Raw genomic sequence first — 19,808 nt, forward strand, 5'->3', positions numbered from 1 at the left:
CTACTCCATGTTGAGCACACTTAACTACGAAGTTTCCTTCATGGTTAAACTCACTCTACTTGCAACCCCATTTACAAAATCTTCACCAAGTGTTGTACCTTATGAACCATCATTAGAAAGCCCCTTAAGCTCATCAATTGATAAGTAGGAGATAATTTCCACAACAAGTCAAATTGTGATATTGCTATCAAGATTTAACTGTGTAGTTTTTCAGTCAAACTCATTGACCTCTGTGAGCATCACCTAGATCCAATGAGTGCTAAATGTTCCATTTATTCTCATGAGAGATGGATTTGTATTGAAACACTACTCATGAAACATGGGTCAATGAGTTTGACTAAAAAACTACATAGTTAAATCTTGATACCAATATCACAATTTGACTTGCTATGGAAATTATCTCCTACTTATCAATTGATGAGCTTGAGGGGCTTTCTAATGAATGGTTCATAAGGCACAACACTTGGTGAAGGTTTTGCAAAAGGGGTTGCAAGTAGAGTGGGTTTAACCATGGAGGAAACTTTGTAGTTAAGCGTGCTCAAGATGGAGTAGTATTGGGATGGGTGACCTCCGGTGAAGTCTTGGTGCTTCACCTCTATAAGCATCACCTAGATCCAATCAGTGCTAAGTTTTCCATTTATTCTTATGAGATATGGATTCGTATTAAATCACTACTCATGAAATATGGGTCAATGAGTTTGACTCAAAAACTACACAGTTAAATCCAGATAGCAATATCACAATAAAAATATAGTAAAAAGCATTTAAGTTGTAACATTAAAATAGTCTAGACATCATTTACTCTAAGATGAATTTAAGCTTGTAAAATAATGAAATATACATCCTATAATATATAAATAGATGATAGATGTCATTATAAAAATCGTATTGACAAAGTACATTGATAACATCATTTGTTCTAAAATGAACTTAAGCTTTACAAAATAATGATATATACATCTTATAATATATAAATAAATGATAGATGTCAATATAAAAATCACATTTATAAAGTACATTGTTAACAACTTTGAAAGATCAAAATTGATATACACTACAAGTACAACATTAAACAAGTAGTCATATATAAGAATTGAAACATTACAATATTAATCTTCAAAAAGCTATATCACAAATATCCCCAATAATAATAATGACATTTTTTTTCTGGTTTCCCTTCTTAAAAATCAAAAATAGATTATCAACATGCTAAAAAAATTGAGCCTTTGCTTCTTCATTATCCATGCAAAAATTAAGCTCATTTGATTCAAGATAATCCCTATCCTTCTTGGATCCCTATTGAATGGTGCCAAATCAAACATGAAACAATAGGAGATAACTTTTGGGCTTTCTCTTATTGACATGTGGACCTGGTTCATAAGAAAATTCTAGAGAAAAGTCGGGAGTATTGGGAGACAAGTTTTTGTCACTGCCTAATAAAATCCAACTTGTCAACAAAGTGTTCATTGTCGCACATGTTTAATTATGCTAGTGCTTCTTTCCTTTCAAGTCCAACTGCACTTGATTCACTTAGGGCCTGTTTGGTTGTTGGAATACAACTGGAATAGGAATAGAAAATTAGAATTTGTTTTTTATTCTCTATTTGGTGCCCCATATTGGAAGTGGGAAGTAGATCTTGTTTTTAATTGTCTATTTGGTCCACCAAATTGAAATTGGGAATTAGAATACAAATTCTCATTTTGACCCCAAAATGAGCATGTGCCCATTCTCAAAAATACTTGTTATTGGAATAACTAATCCTATTCCAATTTTGAATTTTTCGTATTTGTTTAAAAATTTCAAATCTACTTGCAAGAACAGTTAACCGGTTGCTCCCAAGATCGTCTCTGTTCACAGCCTAAGTTACTGCCAGTCTGATTGTCTTCAATGAATGGGCTCGGCTAGTGAATGTCGTAGGGGTTGCGATGATTGCTCAGGACTGTCATGTTGTGCTAGTTGGATATGTACGAGCTGCTAGCTATGGATCGAATCTAACTGTGGTGAGACTATTTTCTAATGAAACACTGCTCTCGGCCAAGTTAAATTATGGACCCCGATGCTGATATGATGGAAGGTCAGCAAAATGATTTCTTGGGGGACCTTCCAGAGCTACAAAAGTACCAAAAGACGGGGATTTTGCAGAGAAAGAAGGGTAAGGAAAAAGAAGGGGGTTTGACTGTGAAGGCAAGGTGGGATCTGATGATAATGGTGGTAGAGGGGGCTCTGATGGGGTTGATGTTGACAAAGACTTGAAGCGCCTCGAGAGTAATTTTGACGAGCTATGTGACAAGGACAAGATTTTGGTGTTTTTCAAGCATCCTTTTAAGGAGTGAGATACCGTTTCTTGATGAAACACCACTCGAGATCAAGTTAATGCAATGATCACCAATTTGTGAATAAAAGTGATGATCTCATGGTTGTGGGTCTGAATCTCCATATCAAAGGTCTGATGAAGCCAATCTCGGTGTTAATGATGGACTCCTTATTTAAATGCAAAAAGCTCAATATCAAGCTCGAGCTAGCTAGAGATGGGGCTAGGGGTCACTGTTGTTGTGAAGAGTGGAAGAGTCTTCACAACATTTGCTAGATCAAGCCTATGAAGACAGCCTTATACACAGTGTCGAACCCACCGTATCCATTGATGTTCATCTTGCAAAAAGTGTCGGTGGCATGCAGAATGTCCACTAGTGTGTGTTTGAGAAGAGGCCTCTCAAACATGGCTACACTGATGATAAGCGACTCCTTGGACTTGGCTTCTAGTGTTAAACTTCAAATTGTAATGAGTGCATACTGTTGACTATTTTGTATAACCAAACGAGGCATGGAATAACAAATCTTATTCATATTTCCGATTCCTATTCTCTATTCATGTTTCTGATTCCTATTCCCTATTCTTGTTTCCGATTCCTATTTTTAATTCTAATTCTCAATTCTTATGCCACAACCAAACAGGCCCTTAGTTTATCAAACATTTTATAAAATGGAATGGTAGTAAAGGTATTCCAAACACCTCTTAGCAACAGTATATCCAACCGAAAGACAAAGGTGCTTTAGTTATTATGGACCAAGACAAATAGATTTATCCTATTGTTGTATAGATTTATCCTATACTCATTCAAAAGCTTTCTAAGATGAATAAATTTTGCAAAGTTGTTTTTACTCGTGGAATACTCATTCAAAAGCTTTCTCTGACTGTCCAGATACTAACAAGACTATCTTAATTTAGTATGCTGAACTGGGGCAGCGTATAACTAATGGAAAAACTGGACACTGATCAAGGAATATTACCAAGAAACTTGTCCAGATTAATGAATCTGTTGATCAGCTTTCGGATGGGGATAAAGAGCTCCAGGAATAAAGAAGTTTCAATTAACTAAAAAACCTCTGTTCTTCAAGGTCATCCATGGTGAGATATAGGGCATGTTCTTCAAATTGATGGCCAATTATGTACTCCCATTGTTGAGGGGACACTTATTTTTTCCTGTTCTCTTATGCTTCTGCACACGTAATTGTGTTGTTCCCAAGTGAGAGGGCTTTGACAATATATATTGGCTCAGTAATATTGTTCTCAGTTGCTAAGTTGTTTCCAATTGCAAGGCTTAACCATTGAGTGCTGCAATACTCTTTATTGTGTATGATTTTATTTTCTAACCTGGTCAATATAAAAAAATGCATTGCAAGGATAGAATGTGGATGTAACACAGTTATGAATGGGGAGACAATATATGTGAAAACATGCATGGAGCACACGTACAGAACGTAGATGTCTAAAGCAGAAATATTGTATGGAACACTAATTGCACTGCCATTCTTTTGAAAATGTATCGTTTGTTTCTTACATGCCACTGGTAAGCCAGTTTTCCTAATTCAAATATATCACAAATTTTATCCTTGGCAACAGAACAAACTAGTGTTCCCTTTATATTTTCAAGAGGAATAACGCCAAGATTTCAGTGTAGGGAATGGAAAAAGGAAGATCCTGCTCCAAAAGTTTTCTTCATAGTCTGAGTAGTATCTTGTAGCATTGATTGAAGAAATTCTGTGAACTGAATTCTAATCAGGATTAGTGATATACGTGAATGTGACACCACTTACATCTCATGATCGAGAAAAAGGAAAATTTCGACTAAAAGTAGCAGAAAATAGACATGCTCGTTGACAAATATTTAAACTGATTTTTGCAAAAAAAAATGATCACGACTCACCTGCCCAATCTGTTCACCACATCTAATAATCTCTTCCTTGCTCCCCAAATCTTCATAGTCCCTAAAACATAATTTAGAAGTGTGCAACGCCAGAGCAGAATTATGAGTCGTAATACAAAAGGACGAGTTCGAAAAAAACAAAGGAAGATTACTCAATCCATCAAACCTGATTCTGCATAGCAGCTGTTGATTAGTGGACTCGAGGTCACTGCATCTTGCCTGAAACATTTAAGACTTCAGATAAATGTCCTCATCATCATAGAACCAGGATGTTACCATAGACACATTTAAACTCTGATGCAAGGCATATCTTCTTGAATGAAAAAAAACAATAATTTCAAGGAAATCAAAGGATCAGGTCATGAAATATAACTTGTCAGTAACAATGTCTAGACTCTAGATTACTCGACCAATGTGATGCGATTTAGTATTGTAAAGCGAGGAAGAACCTTTATCCTAAAACACTTGAGAACTAGAAAAGACTGTTTGCAAAATACGTAAGGCTTTCAAAACAACCAGAAAAATTGCTAAACTACAAGAGTTCGGAGCAGATTACTATAAAAAACCGAAGCACAATTAAGCAAAATTGTAAGCAATGTACTACAAGAATTTCTGGTTAAGACAATGCCTCCAAACCAGTACCAAAACCAGGTCCGATGAACTGTTGGACAAAACATCGAAGCTACATTGACCTGTGCGTTGTCTTCGTGGCATCCGGGTGGAAGAATTACCTCAAGATCAAACATTTGAGAAGAGAACGAAATTACCTCAAGATCAAACATTTGATAAGATAGGGATGCAAGTTCGTTTTTCAAACCATGAACTTCATTTTGAAGAGCCTCATTTTGGCTTGTCAAAACTGCTACCAAGTTACAGCAAGCTGAATGTCTGCCTCGAATGTCCATTGTAGCCTGAGTCCCTGAATTATTTTCCACAATAGTCAATATAGGATATCAAATTTGCAGTCAAACAATAATGAAAATATTTGCAGAAGACGACGTGGTGGGTGGAAGGTGGGAGATAGAAATGGTTAGCATACCTTGAGAATTGTTTATCTCCACTCCCTCCGAATAAATTTCAGGGGCATTAATGCTTGAGCTCTTCTCGGGCACTAATGTTATATTTTCATCAGTGTTCAGATCCATTAGCATCTGCGGTTTAATATGTTCATCGTTGCATATTGTAACGAGAGAGGGGCTGTCCGGGTGGAAGAATTGTGTATTTGGAACAAATTCCTGTGAAGTGCTTTTACGAGGGGTTCGGGGATCTCCTGCACAATCGTCTTCAACATTTTGAGGATTAATCCGAGTCTCTTCCACACTCCCGGTTAATAAATTGTCTGAAAGTGTGCAGACAAACGTATTGAGACTAATTATTTCAGATTCCCCTGTAAACGTGGAAGCAGGAGCTTGATCGAATACTTGATTGATTATAATCTCCTCTTCGGATTGCAATTTTTCCTCCACAGCAGATGAATGGACCTTTTCTGGACTCTCACTTTTGCTCTCTTCACACTCATGCTGGATAGCTTCCCTATCTCTTTCCGCTAATATCTGCAATTGCCGAAACCAAAATAATGAATTGTCAAGCGAAATTTGCATTAGATTGTTCAGATTATTTTCATTCTCTTAACGTTTTCAGAACATATATCCGAACATTTCAAGACGTAAACAACCTATATGCAGTTTGTCATTTGGAGGTTTGGACGCCCCAAACAACTTGTTCGATTATTAAGCTTTACCATCATCATCACTATTTTCAATCCTTTTTGTTTCATTTTCATCTCTGACTAAAAATGGAGACAGTTCTGCGTTTAAAAGATCATTATATTTTTCCTAATTTACAGATCCAAGAATTTCAAAATTCCACAGATAAAAAATATGACCGATCTTAAATCCCCGTCTAGGAACAGAAGGCATCCATATTCTGCATAATTATTTGGTTATAACTTCGGTGCTGAAACAGCAGAGACATTTTCCCCCGATTTTATTTCAACATTTATGCTAAAATTACTGAAATGGTGGAATTGAAAGCATAATCATCTTACCGGTGATGAAGAATTTTCGGTATCTTTGTTTTCTTCTCCACCTTGTGGAGCTTCCTCAGTATCGGGGACATCGCTTGCCTCGACCACATTATTATCTTGAAGCGAAAACAAATTTGCCGTTTATATTTGAAAATATACTGTACAAACACATTGTTTCTGAAAAATTAGAAGATGAGAAGATTACCAGGAGAAGAAACGTTTTGGGGAAGAGGAGCAGAGCGCTTCCGTTTAGAGGAACTAGGGGTGCCGCTGCCATTGCCATTGCCGTGCTTTCTTCTGCCCATTCCTGATTACCGTATTTCACTCGGAAGAACACAGTAAAATGAAACAATTTATAGCAAATGCTTCCCCCTCCTCAGGGCCAGAAAACACACACATAACAAACAAATTAAAAAAACTGAACTCCCGCCTATTCACGCATTGGCATAGAATGTGAAAATTGTGCGTGTCATTTTTTGACATCGATCAGGTTAATAGTGTTCTAGTTGAAATAATGGTCACGATGGTGATTGTGTGATTTTGATGGCCAATACATTTTTATTCATGTAAATTTAGTTGAAAGATGATATGTGGTTCATCTTTATTCGTCATGTTGGAGTGCCCTCGTACATAAGATCATTTAAGTGGTTCTTTACTAAATTGTTTACGATTATTTTTCTTTCTCTTTTTCTTGTTGTAAATCAGCGATTTCATGATTTACTTTTGGTTTTAAATGTGATTGTTAAATTATAAATATTTTGGGAGGAGGAGAAAATCTTAATAATTTAATTTTCTTTTCTAGTTCTATTATGATGGTCACTATGAGTTATTCCTCTTTCTTCAATGAAGTTGGTTTGGCTCCTCCCTCTTGTGTGCACAATGCAATTGCTAAGGAGGAAAATGATGATTTTACTTTGCTAAGTATTTGTCGACAGCTTCTTTGGTTGGGTAGGGTGATACTAGCATGGTTGATTGCTCCATGGATGGAAATCCTAACTTTAGCTTGCATTTGTCCTAGTGTATTGTGGTGAATACTTGTACTAATTTCAAGGAAACACTCAAAAGGGATGGCTTAATATCAAATGGGTGACAGTTTACTCTTCCCCAAGTGGCATTAGGGTTTACGATGTCTTTGTTGCCTCTTCCAAAGTATCAAATTATTCTACCTCTTGCAATAGTTTGATGGATGTGACTCCATGCAAACGCATTAAGTCTTTTGTATGCTATGTGGATTTAGGTAGAGTTGCATCTAAAGATGAGGATGCTCACAAAAAGTAATCAATTTTCTAATTCCATAACTTTTGGCCCAGTCTAATGGAACTAAACAAATAAAATCAAGCAGAAGTGATATTATATTCTTCATGGTGAGATCTATATTGGCCCTTGTGCAAAGGGATTTGTATATGTGGTTTGCTAGCATGGGGGTTTCACTTAGTGAACTAAAATCATAACATTGCATTTGTGGCATACTAAAGAATCCCCCTTGAATGGGAGGCTCATATCCTAGAGTCAACTTGAATCTAATTTAAAGTCACTTCCTAGACCTTCTATCTGTTTACTCCTTAACCCTACCCTTTGGAGGACTCTCACTACTTTTCTCCTACTCACAAATACCTTTCTATCAATGAAAATCAAACTCCTCCCTTAAACTCACTAGGGTAAGTTCATCACAACCTCTACCAGGACCATGTCAACCATTTTGTAGGGATGTATTGCTTCTAAATCATTTAAATCATTATTGATGCCAATTCGCAAGTTCTTAATGCACTTTTGCTATCAATTCCAAGAATCACTAGTTTGAGTGCTAGTAGCCTTTTTGAGCCCCAATTAAACCTCCTATTTGGGTTTTTCTTCAATAACTTGGGGAAGTTCTTCACAAGCCACCTAAAAAAATCTCATTATGGATTCTCATTTCAAAGTTCTTTCAAATTACCTAGGTTTTTGGTCTTCAAGCTATTCGTACAGTATGAAACCTGTTTGGGCAATTTTGCAAAGGAAATAGGTTGTTTGCAAGTTTTCAATGGGTTAGACCCTTCAATGGATTCATTGATCCCTAGGATCACTTTCAAATCTTTCTTGCACTCTATTTAAAACTTCCAAATCAACAAACAACACTACTAATCCATCCCTACAATTTTCCATCCACTGTTTAGTCTCGCTCCTAGCTGGGAATCTGCTTGTCACGCTTAAGGCAAGCTCTCAATAATAGGAAATTGTGTCAATAGATCTCCAAAAAAAGGAATGAAAAACTTGTTGAGTCCATTAACTATCCTCAAATGGTCATGAAATTCCCATAGTGAGGATTCAAACTAGACACATTCATTCCTTAACTACTCTGTACAAGCCAGTGAACTAACTGGAAGTAAAAGATTTTAAACTACCTTAACAAAACAACTCAAAAACTCACACCAATATACAAGAAGTAAGAAAAAAACTTACTCTAACTAATCACTTAAAAAAGAATGAATTTTCAATCCATGAAATGCAAATTTCTTCAGTTGCAAGTTAATCTGTAATGAATATGTCAGAAAATGCAATGTGTTTTCTATTGACATTGTTTTAAAACTACAACTTATTGTCTTAAAATGTTAACAGAGTTTGAGAGGGCTTAATAGGCCTCCCCCTCCATGCACTCATAGTTGGGTTCCATAAGCAACTGATTTTCCTCAAGCTTTAACTACCATGCCAAAAGTTGTCATGCAACTTTGCAAAGTTGTAAAAGTTGTCATGACAACTTTTTGGCAATATGAACAACTTTGTACTTCCTTGTGCCAACATGACTTCAACCTATTCATAATGACTCAAAATTTTCCCCCAGAAACAACCAACATAATTTTTCCTATACTAAGAAATTTGGAGCCATTTTTCTTAAAGGGCCCTACTTGGCCACCTAGACAACTTTTGGCCAACTAGTGACAACTTTGTGCCAAACTTACATTGACAAACAAACCTGCACTAACACAGTCCCTAGTTCCTTTAAGGTCTTTATTGCACCCATGACTTGGCTAGGGTCATTAAAAGCCAAAACTGCATTGGGGTTAGAGTCAAACCCTAGGTGCTCCTGCACCGCTCTCCCCTATACAATGAAAGCTAAGTCAAACTTCGTGATAGTAGTACAATATCCATTCCTAACATGTTGAAGTAACTCACTGCAGCCCAAGTAGTTTCTAACTTTGGTAGATGCCTCCATTTAATTAGATGTTCCATGTTAACACCATGCCTAGTTTTCTTCTTTACTCTTGAGTTTAGGATCTTCTATGTTTGTGGCTTACCTTTAGATGGCAGAAGTACATCAACAATGACTCCCATAGTTTTAGGAACTTGTTCATCCTTCTTTTTCATAGGAACCATTTTACTTAACCACATCTTGAACATTGAAGATAAGGGAGATTGTTAAGTCTACATGGAGATCTCTCTTGAAAGCATTCATTCCATATTTGGTCAGTATTTTGCAAGGCCCTATTCTTCTCATTTGAAGTTCACTTGGCATACTTTTCTATAGTTTTTCTTTGATTAAATGGACCATGACTAAGTCCCTAACTTCAAACTGAACCTCTTTCTTTTTTCTCATCAACTTTGGCTTTGAGTTTTTGAGTAGCTTTTATCAAAGTCTTCTTCACTTGATCATGCACATCTTTCATTGATTGGGAAAAATCCTCTGCATACCCACTTCTACCCTCCATTCTTGCTATATCCATGAGTTCACAAACACACCTGGGATGTATTCCATACACAATCCCAAAAGGGCTTCTTCTTGTAGTATTATTTGTATTTAAAAATTATGGACACACTTCTCTAAACCATTATACTTGAGAATACCTATGATGAATAGCATCTCAAGAGGTGGCTTATAGCTTCCTATCTATAACATATCAGAGCTATGAGATGGTGACTCTCAAATGAACCTAGCTTTAAAAGCAAACCCTTGCAAGGTGCACTATAGAACAAAAGATTCAAAGAGTAGAGGTAAGAATGCCAATATCCAAGAATCAATGGTGGATGCAATGCAAATGTAAGCTATTCTAAATGAGATGTAGGAGCTAACATAGAGAGATACAATGTCCTCTTAGTTAAGCTATACGAGCTAATCTATGCATAAAAGGAAACTAAGATAGAAAGTATGCCATAATGCAAGTAGAATAAAGACTACCTAAGAATGCAAGAATGCTCCAAGTTCTCTAAATGATCCAAAAGCTATAAGAAAACCTACAACACAATGTTAGCATAAACTAGAATGATATGAGAGAGCCTCCTTTTAAAAAGAAATGAATGGTATGGATTAAGAGGAAAAATCAAGGGTGGACAATGAACCTTGTGTAATCCATGAGCACAAGAATCTCACTTAAAGAAGATCAACATATATGTTTAAGAGGAAAAATATGTGTGGAGGAGAATTAATTCTTATTTTAAAAATATAGATTCCTCTCACATAGAAAAGTGTGCCCCTTATGTGAGATAAAAATATCTTTTATTTTATTTTTAAAATAAGAATAATAATTTTCATGTGTACACTTAGGATAAGTGGGAATTGGGGAATTTTTTTTTTTTTAAAGGGAGCAAGTCATTCAATTAAATAAGTGACTTAGGATAAGGTGGCCAAACCATAGGTTATAATTGAATAAATAGAAAGGTGATGATTTGATCAAGAATAATCAATGAATAAATTAAGAAAAAATGTTAGAAAAGGGGCTCATATGCTAGATGACCATTTTTAAGCGATTACATTTGTTCCTCTTTGACTAATGTGTGATTGATCTAGGAACACATTAAGTCAAAGAATGAAGATATAAAGATAATAGTTGATATATAGATATGACTCCCAAGCCTAAGGCACATCAAAATAATAGATCTTGAATGCATAATCGATAAACAGTGGGACTAAACATTAGGAGAGAGATAGATCTAGAGAAAATAGAAAGGTCAAGCATATGCCCTAAAGAGAGCTAGCTCAAGAGAAAATGGAAAGGTCAAGCATATGATCCCAAGAAATAGATATAATAGAATTAATTTGTAGCAATGAAAAGCAATGATAGAATATTCATGCCCCCTTAGGATCAAAATTGAGATGAGGTAGAGAAGATGCAAAAATAAGCTAGATTTGATCAATGAGATAAATAAAATTCCATGATGACAAATAAGAGATTAAGACCAAAGAATGACCACCGATCAAATGAAGATATGCCCTAGTTTGAGTAATTTTGACTAAGAAAGGTAAAGCATCAAAATTAGGTCAAAATATGAAGAAATGAATAAGAAGAGATGAAGACGGTAGAAATGATGAAGAAATGAATAATGCCTTAGAAATATTTGAGAGATTAAGCCTAAAAAAGTCAGTCAACTTCACAAAAGAAGAGAAAATTTAAAAATGAAATTTTGACCACCAATATGAACCTATATTTTAATTTTGATCCCAAAAATGGATTTAGGATGTCAAAATTAGGTAAGGGTACAATTTTTGCACAAATATGAGGAGTTAAAAAATTAGATCAAAAGTAGGTCAAAAGGATATATAAGAGGGCCAAGGGATAGATAGATATGATGATAAGGTTAACTCATTTTGATGATAGGAAAAGAAGAGAAAGCAATGACATGACAAGATCAAAAGGAGATGAAGACATGTTCAAGAAGAATAAAGAAGATGAACACAGTTGACTGACACATTCACAAAAGATCGAGAAGACTCTCTCAAGGCTCAAAATGCAAAGGTAAGCTAGAATGTGTTGGTGCAAAAAAATTTTGGTTGACTTCCTACGAGCTTTCCTACTCAATGCTGGGAAACTCAACACAATTTTGGTCAACGAAGAAGGTTGAACCTTTCCTTGTTCAACCTACACACTTTAGGCTCTATAAGACCTAGGTGGTTGTACATTTGGTTTAATAAAAGGAATAGTTAATAAAGTGCAAACTTAACAATACTCTTGAGTTGGCAAAGGTTCTCAAGGGAAAATTGATTATAATAGTGAATGTTATTAAGGTATAAAGGGCTAATCTAAAATGAATTGTATAAATTTGTAAGGCAAGGCATGAAAGTGGGAGCACACTAATTGTTTCCCTTCCACAAAGTCATCCTCTATTTTCAAATTGTAAATATGACCAATGCCTTCCAAATTGGAGAAGAGAGTTAACCTTGATAATTACTGAATAAATATTATATATTGGAGATAGGTGTGCCACCGTCAACTAATAAGTACACAAACTGAGCATAATCCAAAAACCCTATATAATTGAATTTAACTTTGCAATGAAGACCAATTATTCAAAACACACATAAGCATATGAGTTTTTCTTTTAAAGGTTTGCCTCAATTCTGCCTAAAAAATAGTGTGAATCCAATGAAGACTCAAATTTAGCAAAATCAACAACCAATTCCCTATCTTTTGGATAAGAACACAATATATTTTATTAATTTAGAAAAAAAAAAGTACAACTGGGTTGTTACAAGGTGCAGTATCTACACTGCTATACATGTTTATATCTATAATTTTTTTCTTTTTCAAGAATATATTCTTGTATGTCTTTGTGTGTGTCTCCATTCTATAAGGCCTTGGTACCCTTTCTTATAGAGCATGAAAGGGTGTTAAAAAGCTTCACGCCTTTTCATCCCAACTAACTAAAAACTAATTGCAACTTGTTATATTGAATTAATTACAATAAAAAATAAAATAAAAGAGAATTATAATTCCCACATCATATCAATAATTTCTACCAAGTCCAAGGAAACTTCTTCATCTGGAACTCCTATGAGCATGTTCAAGGCTTCCCCTATTTCTTCCTCCATCAGAATTTCATGCTAGTCACTTTGATACTGGGCATATATTGTATGTAAATCCCATGCAGTTGTGTACATGTTGTTAATGATGTCAAATTAATCCCCTTGAGCTAGTGTTATTTCAGGTTGCATGACTAAAAGTGGTACTTCATTTTTATCATATGATTATATTGGCAACCCCATAGCTTTTTTCAGCAAAAAAAATATAGAAAAAATTGTATGAGAATGTTTTTTGAAGAAGAACAAACCCACCAAATGTCCTTATGAGAGAAATAGAGCCCATTAAATGACCATATTTTCCTCAAATCTTTAGCATGAGCCATTTGTAAATCCAATGTCAAATTGAAAGAAGCTCTAGGCGAATAGAAAAAAATCCTTGACATAACATTTTTTGTCGAACAATTAATGAAATTAATGCCTCTTTATGATTTTTGGAACTACAGACTATTAGAGAACCAACAAAATCAAAATTGTGAAATCGATCATCAAGAATGTCTCCCTTCCTAAAGTTGTGAAATCAAAACACGACTTTGGACTTAGTTGTAATTTTACAAAATCAAAAGCCAACGTTACTCAATGTTCTATAATCACAAAATCAAATATTGCCTAATGCCATTCTATGAAATTGTGAAATTCAACATGAACACTTAAATTTTGAGGTTCCGTCAGTGGCTCTTTTTGGAGAAGCATATTCCTATGGGATATCTATCTCTAGGAAAAAAGAAAAAAGAAAACATAAAACATAAAATATTAGTCATTTTTAATTATAAACAAAAAATGAATAATCATTTAAGAGAAAAAAAGGTTTAAGGTATTTCCCATGAATAGGAAATTCTAATATGTTTTCATCTATCTCTTGAAGAAGGAAGGAATGCTCTCCAACTTTAGCTAATATAATATACAACCCTAACCATAGAGGATCAAATTTATCATGCTTCCATTTGTCTTGGTCCTTAACATTCTATTTTAACACCCAGTCTCCCACATTAAAGACTCTTTCTATGGCTTTCTTGTCATGCAAGTATTTCACACCTTTTTGCCTTTTGATTTGTGCTCCAATGCTAATCTTCTCTTCTCATCTAATTCTACAAGAACATTGATTCTTTCATCCATAAAATAAATATCCTCAAGTTGCTCAGTTTTGACAAATCTATATACTAGTAGTAAATTATTTTCAGGGATTCTTGATTCTTGACCATATACAAGTTCAAAAGCTAAGAATCCAAATGACTTTTTTCTTGTTATCCTATTTGCCCATACAACCAAGTGTAATTTTGAATCATAAAATCTCTTGTTATCATCCAACATCCTTTTTATGATTTTAAGAATATTTTTATTACTTGACTCAACTTGATCATTTCCTTATGGATGGTAAGGGGATGAATATGATATTTTTATCCCATACTTTGTGCAAAAATTTATGAATTCCTCTAATCTAAAACACACCACATTGTCAACAATAAGCTTTCTAGGAGCACCAAATCTTGTCAATATGTTATTCATCAAAAAATACTTAACTACAATAGTAGTGGATCGCCTAGTTGGGATGGCTTCAACCCATATGGTGAAATAATTCGTAGCAACCGGAATCCAACTGAATCCACTTCTTCTTTATTGGTGTTTTCACCTATGAAATCTATTCCCCACATCTAAAATTATTCATGTTCTTGTAATGTTATAAGGGGAAATGCCCCATCATACTTCAATTTACCTAAGAACCTTTGGCATGCTTCATATTTTCTCACATAATTACAACAGTCTCTGAATAGATAAGGCCAGTAATATCCTATCCTTAGAATTTTGTTTGGAGTAGTCTGGGCACAAAAATGTCCTCCACAAACTCTTTCATGTAATTTTTTAAGAATGGTGGTTGCTTGGTGAGTATCAAGGCAAAAATGTAATATACCATCTCTATTTTTCCAATGTAAGTCCCCTTCAATAAGAACATATTTTGTTGCATGTAATTTAACTATCCTTTTTTTATTTTCACTCCAACTGTCATGACTTTTCATGGTTCTTAAATAGGTGATAACATCTAGATACCAAGGGAAATTCTCTATACTCACTATGGTATGATTTTCTTCCATCTTATTAATTTGTGATGCCTCCTAATTAGCATTTGCCATGAGTTTAGCCCATCCTTGAGCTTAGACCAATTTGGTTATCTGAATGTCAATGTTGAATTCTTAGATCTAGTTAATCCATCTGCATCTTATAATTGCAGTTTTAGTCAGTCTATATTTGGATGATTGACCTTTGTCCTTATTCATCTTATCTTCAACAAGTTATGGTGTAGTGATACCATCCTTTCTCAAGCTAGAGTTTTCTAATAATTCATTTGGAACTCCTCTTAGTTACTTTGTTGCCCTTTTTGAGGACTATAAAATTTCTAATGCTTCTATAAGTTTCTAAGAGTCTTCATTTGTTTTTTCATCTTCTTCACCAGACTCATTAACAACTTGATATGCTTCAAACTGTCCAGGTACATTTAAATAAAAAAATGGGTTATTTCCATGAAGGGCATCCATCTGGTCATTATTGCATAATCCTTTTCTTTGTCTATGATTTTTTTATATCCTATTAATCACATATCTTTTGATTGTTTATTCTTTCTACTTCTCTTTTTTGGAGTGTATTACAAGTGTTCTCCAGAATGCACAGACCTCTTTCCCCACATAAACTTCAAGGATAAATGTCTATCACTTTTTTGATTCTTAGATATGAGAAAATGATCATTCATAAACATGTACAAGTGGTAGAGTCACCAACTTTTATTAAAGAAAATTTTTGGGTTTCACTCTTCAAAAAACTCTAGAGATATTTTACTCTATCCCTAATCTATAAAATATCAGGATGATCTCCAAAAATCAAATTGTAACAAATCTCCCCAGTAGAGTTGCTAATCTGTTGGTGCCCAAAATTATTGGTTAACTTCCTACAAGCTTGTTTACTCAATGCTAGGAAATTCAACACAATTTTGGTCAACAAAGAAGATTGAATCTTTACTTGTTCAACCTCTACACTTCTTTACAAGACCTAGGTGGTTATGCCTTTGATTTAATAAAAGTAATAGTGAATAAAGTGCAGACTTAACTCTTGAGTTGGCAAAGGTTATCAAGGAGAAATTTATTATAATAGTGAATGTTTGTAAGGTATAAAGGGGTAATCTTAAACAAATTGTGTAAATTTGTAATGCAGGGCATGAAAGTGGGAGCACATTGGTTGTTTACCTTCCACAAAGTCTTCCTCTATTTTCAAATTGCAAATATGACCAGTGCCTTCCAAATTGGAGAAGAGAATTAACTTTGACAATTATTGAATACATCTTATATTTTGGAGATAGACATACCACCATCAACTAATAAGTAGAAAAATTGAGCATAATCCACAAACCTTAGATAATTGAATTTAACTTCATAATGAAGACCAATCATTCAAAACACATATAAGCATATGAGTTTTGCTTTCAAAGGTTTGCCTCAATTTTTCCTAAAAATAGTGTGAATCTAATGAAGAATCTAATTCAACAAAATCAACAATCAATTCCCTATCTTTTGGAGAAGAAAATATCTTTTATTGATTTAGGAAAAAGAGTACAACTCAGTTGTAACAAGTTACAATATCTACACTGCTATACATGCCTATATCTATTTTTTTTTGCTTTTTCGAGTATATATTCTATTGTGTCTCTATGTGTCTCTCTATTCTATAAGGCCTTGGTACCCTTTCTTATAGAACACAAAAGGGTGCAAAAAAGCTTTAGGCCTTTTCATCCTAACAAACTAAAACTAACTACAACTTGTCATGAATTAATTACAGTAAAAAAAAAATGAAAGAGAATGATAATTCTAGCATCATGTTGAGAATTTTTTCCAAGTGCAAGGAAACTTCTTCATCTAGAACTCCCACCAACATGTTCAAGGCTTCCCCTATTTCTTCCTCCATCAGAATGTCATGGTAGTCACTTTGATAGCAGGCATATGTTGTACATAAATCCCACACAGCTACGTACATGTTATTAATGATGTTGAACTAGACCTCTTGAGTTAGTGTTACTCAAAGTTGCATGACTGGAAGTGGTACTTCATTTTCATTGCATGATTGCACTAACAACCCCATAGCTTTTTTCCTAAAAAACAAACATAGAAAAATTGCATGAGAATTTTTTTGAAGAAGAATAAACCCACCAAATGTCCTTAAAATTATGAGCAAAACATAATGCATCAAATGACCATATTTTTCTCAAATCTTTAGCACAAGCCATTTGTAAATTGAATGTCAAATTAAAGGATATTGAGTGAATAGAAAAAATCCTTGACATAACCTTTTTTGTTGATCAACTAATGAAATTAATTTCTCTTTACAAATTTTTGAACTATGAACTGTTAGAGGACCAACAACATCAAAATTGCAAAATTGATGATTAAGAATATCTTCCTTCTAGAAGTTGCAAAATTGAAACATGACCTTAAACTTAGTTATAATTTTGCAAAATCAGAAGCTAACATTTCTCCATATTCCATAATCATAAAATTGGAATACCACCTAATCCCATGCTCTAAAATTGTGAAATTCAATGTGAACACTTAAATTTTGAGGTTCCATCAGAATGAAACCTAAAATACAAACTAGCATGCAAAGGTGAAATTGCAAGGGTTATATAAGTAGGTCCTAGTCTTTATCATTGAGCCTTATTAAGGAAATCATACAATCATACAATCATCACTAGCATAAACTATAAGGATATGAATATGATCTATATTGGATAGGGATATGGGAACCCAACCTATGCATCAAAGACATAAAGGTCAAGATGATAGTGTAGTTAGATTCCCTAGGTTTAGTGTAGCAAGATTATGCTTGCATCAAGACACAAAATATCAAGATGGCCATATGAACACACTTGCAAAAATAAATAGGGATTTAATGTTGTAGATCGTAAGTGTCAAGTTGGCCAAGCAAAAAGCTCAAGATACCTAAGATATAATAAATCACACCCACATACAAAAATCAAAGGAAAACATGCCTCATGCCCATAGTCCTCTAGTTTAGACATCCTTAAGAGACTATTAGGAATGAAACATTTAGAACAAAAATCATCATAAACAACATACAAAGGAAATAAGTCAAGAAGACTCAACCAATTTTCATTTTAAGTGTGTGTATGTGTGAAATTCAAATGACTGTCTCCCTAGGGCTTAAGTCTACTAGTGAGAAACATCACAAAATCCTAGACTAGGAAGAGTATCTAATAAGTGTTGAGAAACACTATTTTGAGATTTGTTGAAGAAATTCTAATGCAACTAAGAGACCTTGATAAGCTTAAACAATTTGTGCCCTCTAGATGTAGATAAGCATAAGTTCCAAGCTAAACAAGGGAAAACAATATGAGATGGTTGGTTCATCATGAGCAGAAAGTGAGATGTTGATAGACATAAGTACAAGGGTCTCAAGTAGCACCCATTTCTAGGTTTTCACCACTTGGAAAGATTTACCAGATCTTAAGTAAGATCACATCATTTCATCCTTGTATCTACCATTGTGTAGAACATGATGGATTAGCAAGAAAGTGGATAAGATGGATAGGAAAGAAAGAATGCATGAAGAAAGTGAAAGGTGATCCTCATAGACCAACGCCTCAAGAGTACCCAAGCTAGGGAAAGATAGACATATGAATCTTGTTGTAAGTAAGCAGTAAAAGTCAATGAGAGAAGTAGCATATAGGATAATGACCTAATGTAATGAAAGTGTATAGACCAAAAGAATGGACATGTCAAGAGGTTTCTATGAACCATGTTGTTCTCTTCTTCTTTTGATCAAGACCAAAGGGTCAATTAGATAGGACAATGACAAGGATAAAATGCTAAGGATGAAGCCCAATATGGAGGCTATGAGTGAATGATTTAGAATGAGAAAGATAATGATAGCATAACTAATGGACAAGATAGCCAATGCTCATGGATAATTCAAAATTTTCAAGATCAAAGAGGAAAGGTGGAATGGAAGAATTATCCATGACAACTATTTACTAGGTTTTCATCATGGTACTTATCCAAGGCACCAAGAGAAGTGGTTTTTACCATAGGATGATTTTATTTCTCTTTAATTTTTCTACCAAGGTGTCTGTTTACCAAGTTTTCATTGAGGCACTTTTTTTTTTGAATTTTTAGAAATAGGCCAATATTTTCAATTGAAATATTTCTCCTATTGGAAGGATGATTCATGATAAGACAAGATCAAAGAAAGGTATGTTCAAAGATGTTGATAGGGTGATGGAAGGGAGGTGATAGTAGGAAAATTATATGGAGGATAAGAGTTTATATCTTGGAAGGAGAGAAGGAGAATGGATAGTAGGTAAGTATAGGCCTAAAAATATTGTATAAGGTTAGGTGAAAAAGTGCACAAGATCAACATTAATACACACCTTGAAGGGTAGTGGAATGATGGAGAAATCATGGAGGAAATAGCTTCAAGTTTAGAAGTATGAGGTGGTAAGATACTTTTGGAAGAAGATGGAGTGGAAGGACATGGAAGGTTTTGAGAAAGATGTTTGGAAGAAGATAGAGTGGAAGCTTTGGAAGCTTGAATGTCAACTTTGATTTGTTTTCAATATTCAAGTCCTTTAAAAGAGACTTGGGAATCCATATAGATTTTGATTTTGATTTCCTTTGGATGCTTTAGAATGCATTTCTTCAATGATGGATTTAGGAACTCATATTGGCTTTGATTTATCTCTTTGGTTAGTGGACCTTTGCAGTCTCTTGAATATTTATTTTCTCTTTATAATCACATGTCTATTAGATGAGAC

At 34.4% G+C, this 19,808-nt stretch overlaps 1 protein-coding gene across 2 annotated transcripts; it reads right to left on the reverse strand.

Moving 5' to 3' along the window:
• Positions 1–3,781: 3,781 nt before the first annotated feature.
• Positions 3,782–6,558, reverse strand: LOC149530331 (uncharacterized). 2 transcript variants are annotated; one of them, XM_089809851.1, is made up of 7 exons: positions 6,437–6,558; positions 6,253–6,347; positions 5,245–5,758; positions 4,973–5,124; positions 4,372–4,424; positions 4,206–4,266; positions 3,782–4,039 (listed from the first exon to the last, which is right to left on the reverse strand). In XM_089809851.1, exons 1-7 carry the CDS (start codon positions 6,534–6,536, stop codon positions 3,998–4,000), a joined length of 1,017 nt encoding a protein of 338 aa, XP_089665977.1. In that variant the 5' UTR covers positions 6,537–6,558; the 3' UTR covers positions 3,782–3,997. The 2 variants fall into 2 exon arrangements, with proteins under 2 accessions (XP_089665977.1, XP_089665976.1); XM_089809850.1 differs by having other exon boundaries at positions 3,782–4,046.
• Between the last annotated feature and the right edge of the window lie 13,250 nt (positions 6,559–19,808).

The sequence above is a fragment of the Cupressus sempervirens genome, chromosome 11, assembly GCF_028749045.1.
Source record: "Cupressus sempervirens isolate cs-2001-9-10 chromosome 11, ASM2874904v1, whole genome shotgun sequence".
Taxonomy (NCBI): domain Eukaryota; kingdom Viridiplantae; phylum Streptophyta; class Pinopsida; order Cupressales; family Cupressaceae; genus Cupressus; species Cupressus sempervirens.

Bases quoted from the DNA above. Each gene is read 5' to 3' on its own strand.
- LOC149530331 (XM_089809850.1), bottom strand. From the start codon at position 6,536: ATGGGCAGAAGAAAGCACGGCAATGGCAATGGCAGCGGCACCCCTAGT. The intron at 5,125-5,244 runs GTATGCTAACCA...AAAATAATTCAG, and splicing joins GGAGATAAACAATTCTCAAG to GGACTCAGGCTACAATGGAC. The intron at 4,267-4,371 runs GTTTGATGGATT...ATTATGTTTTAG, and splicing joins CAGCTGCTATGCAGAATCAG to GGACTATGAAGATTTGGGGA.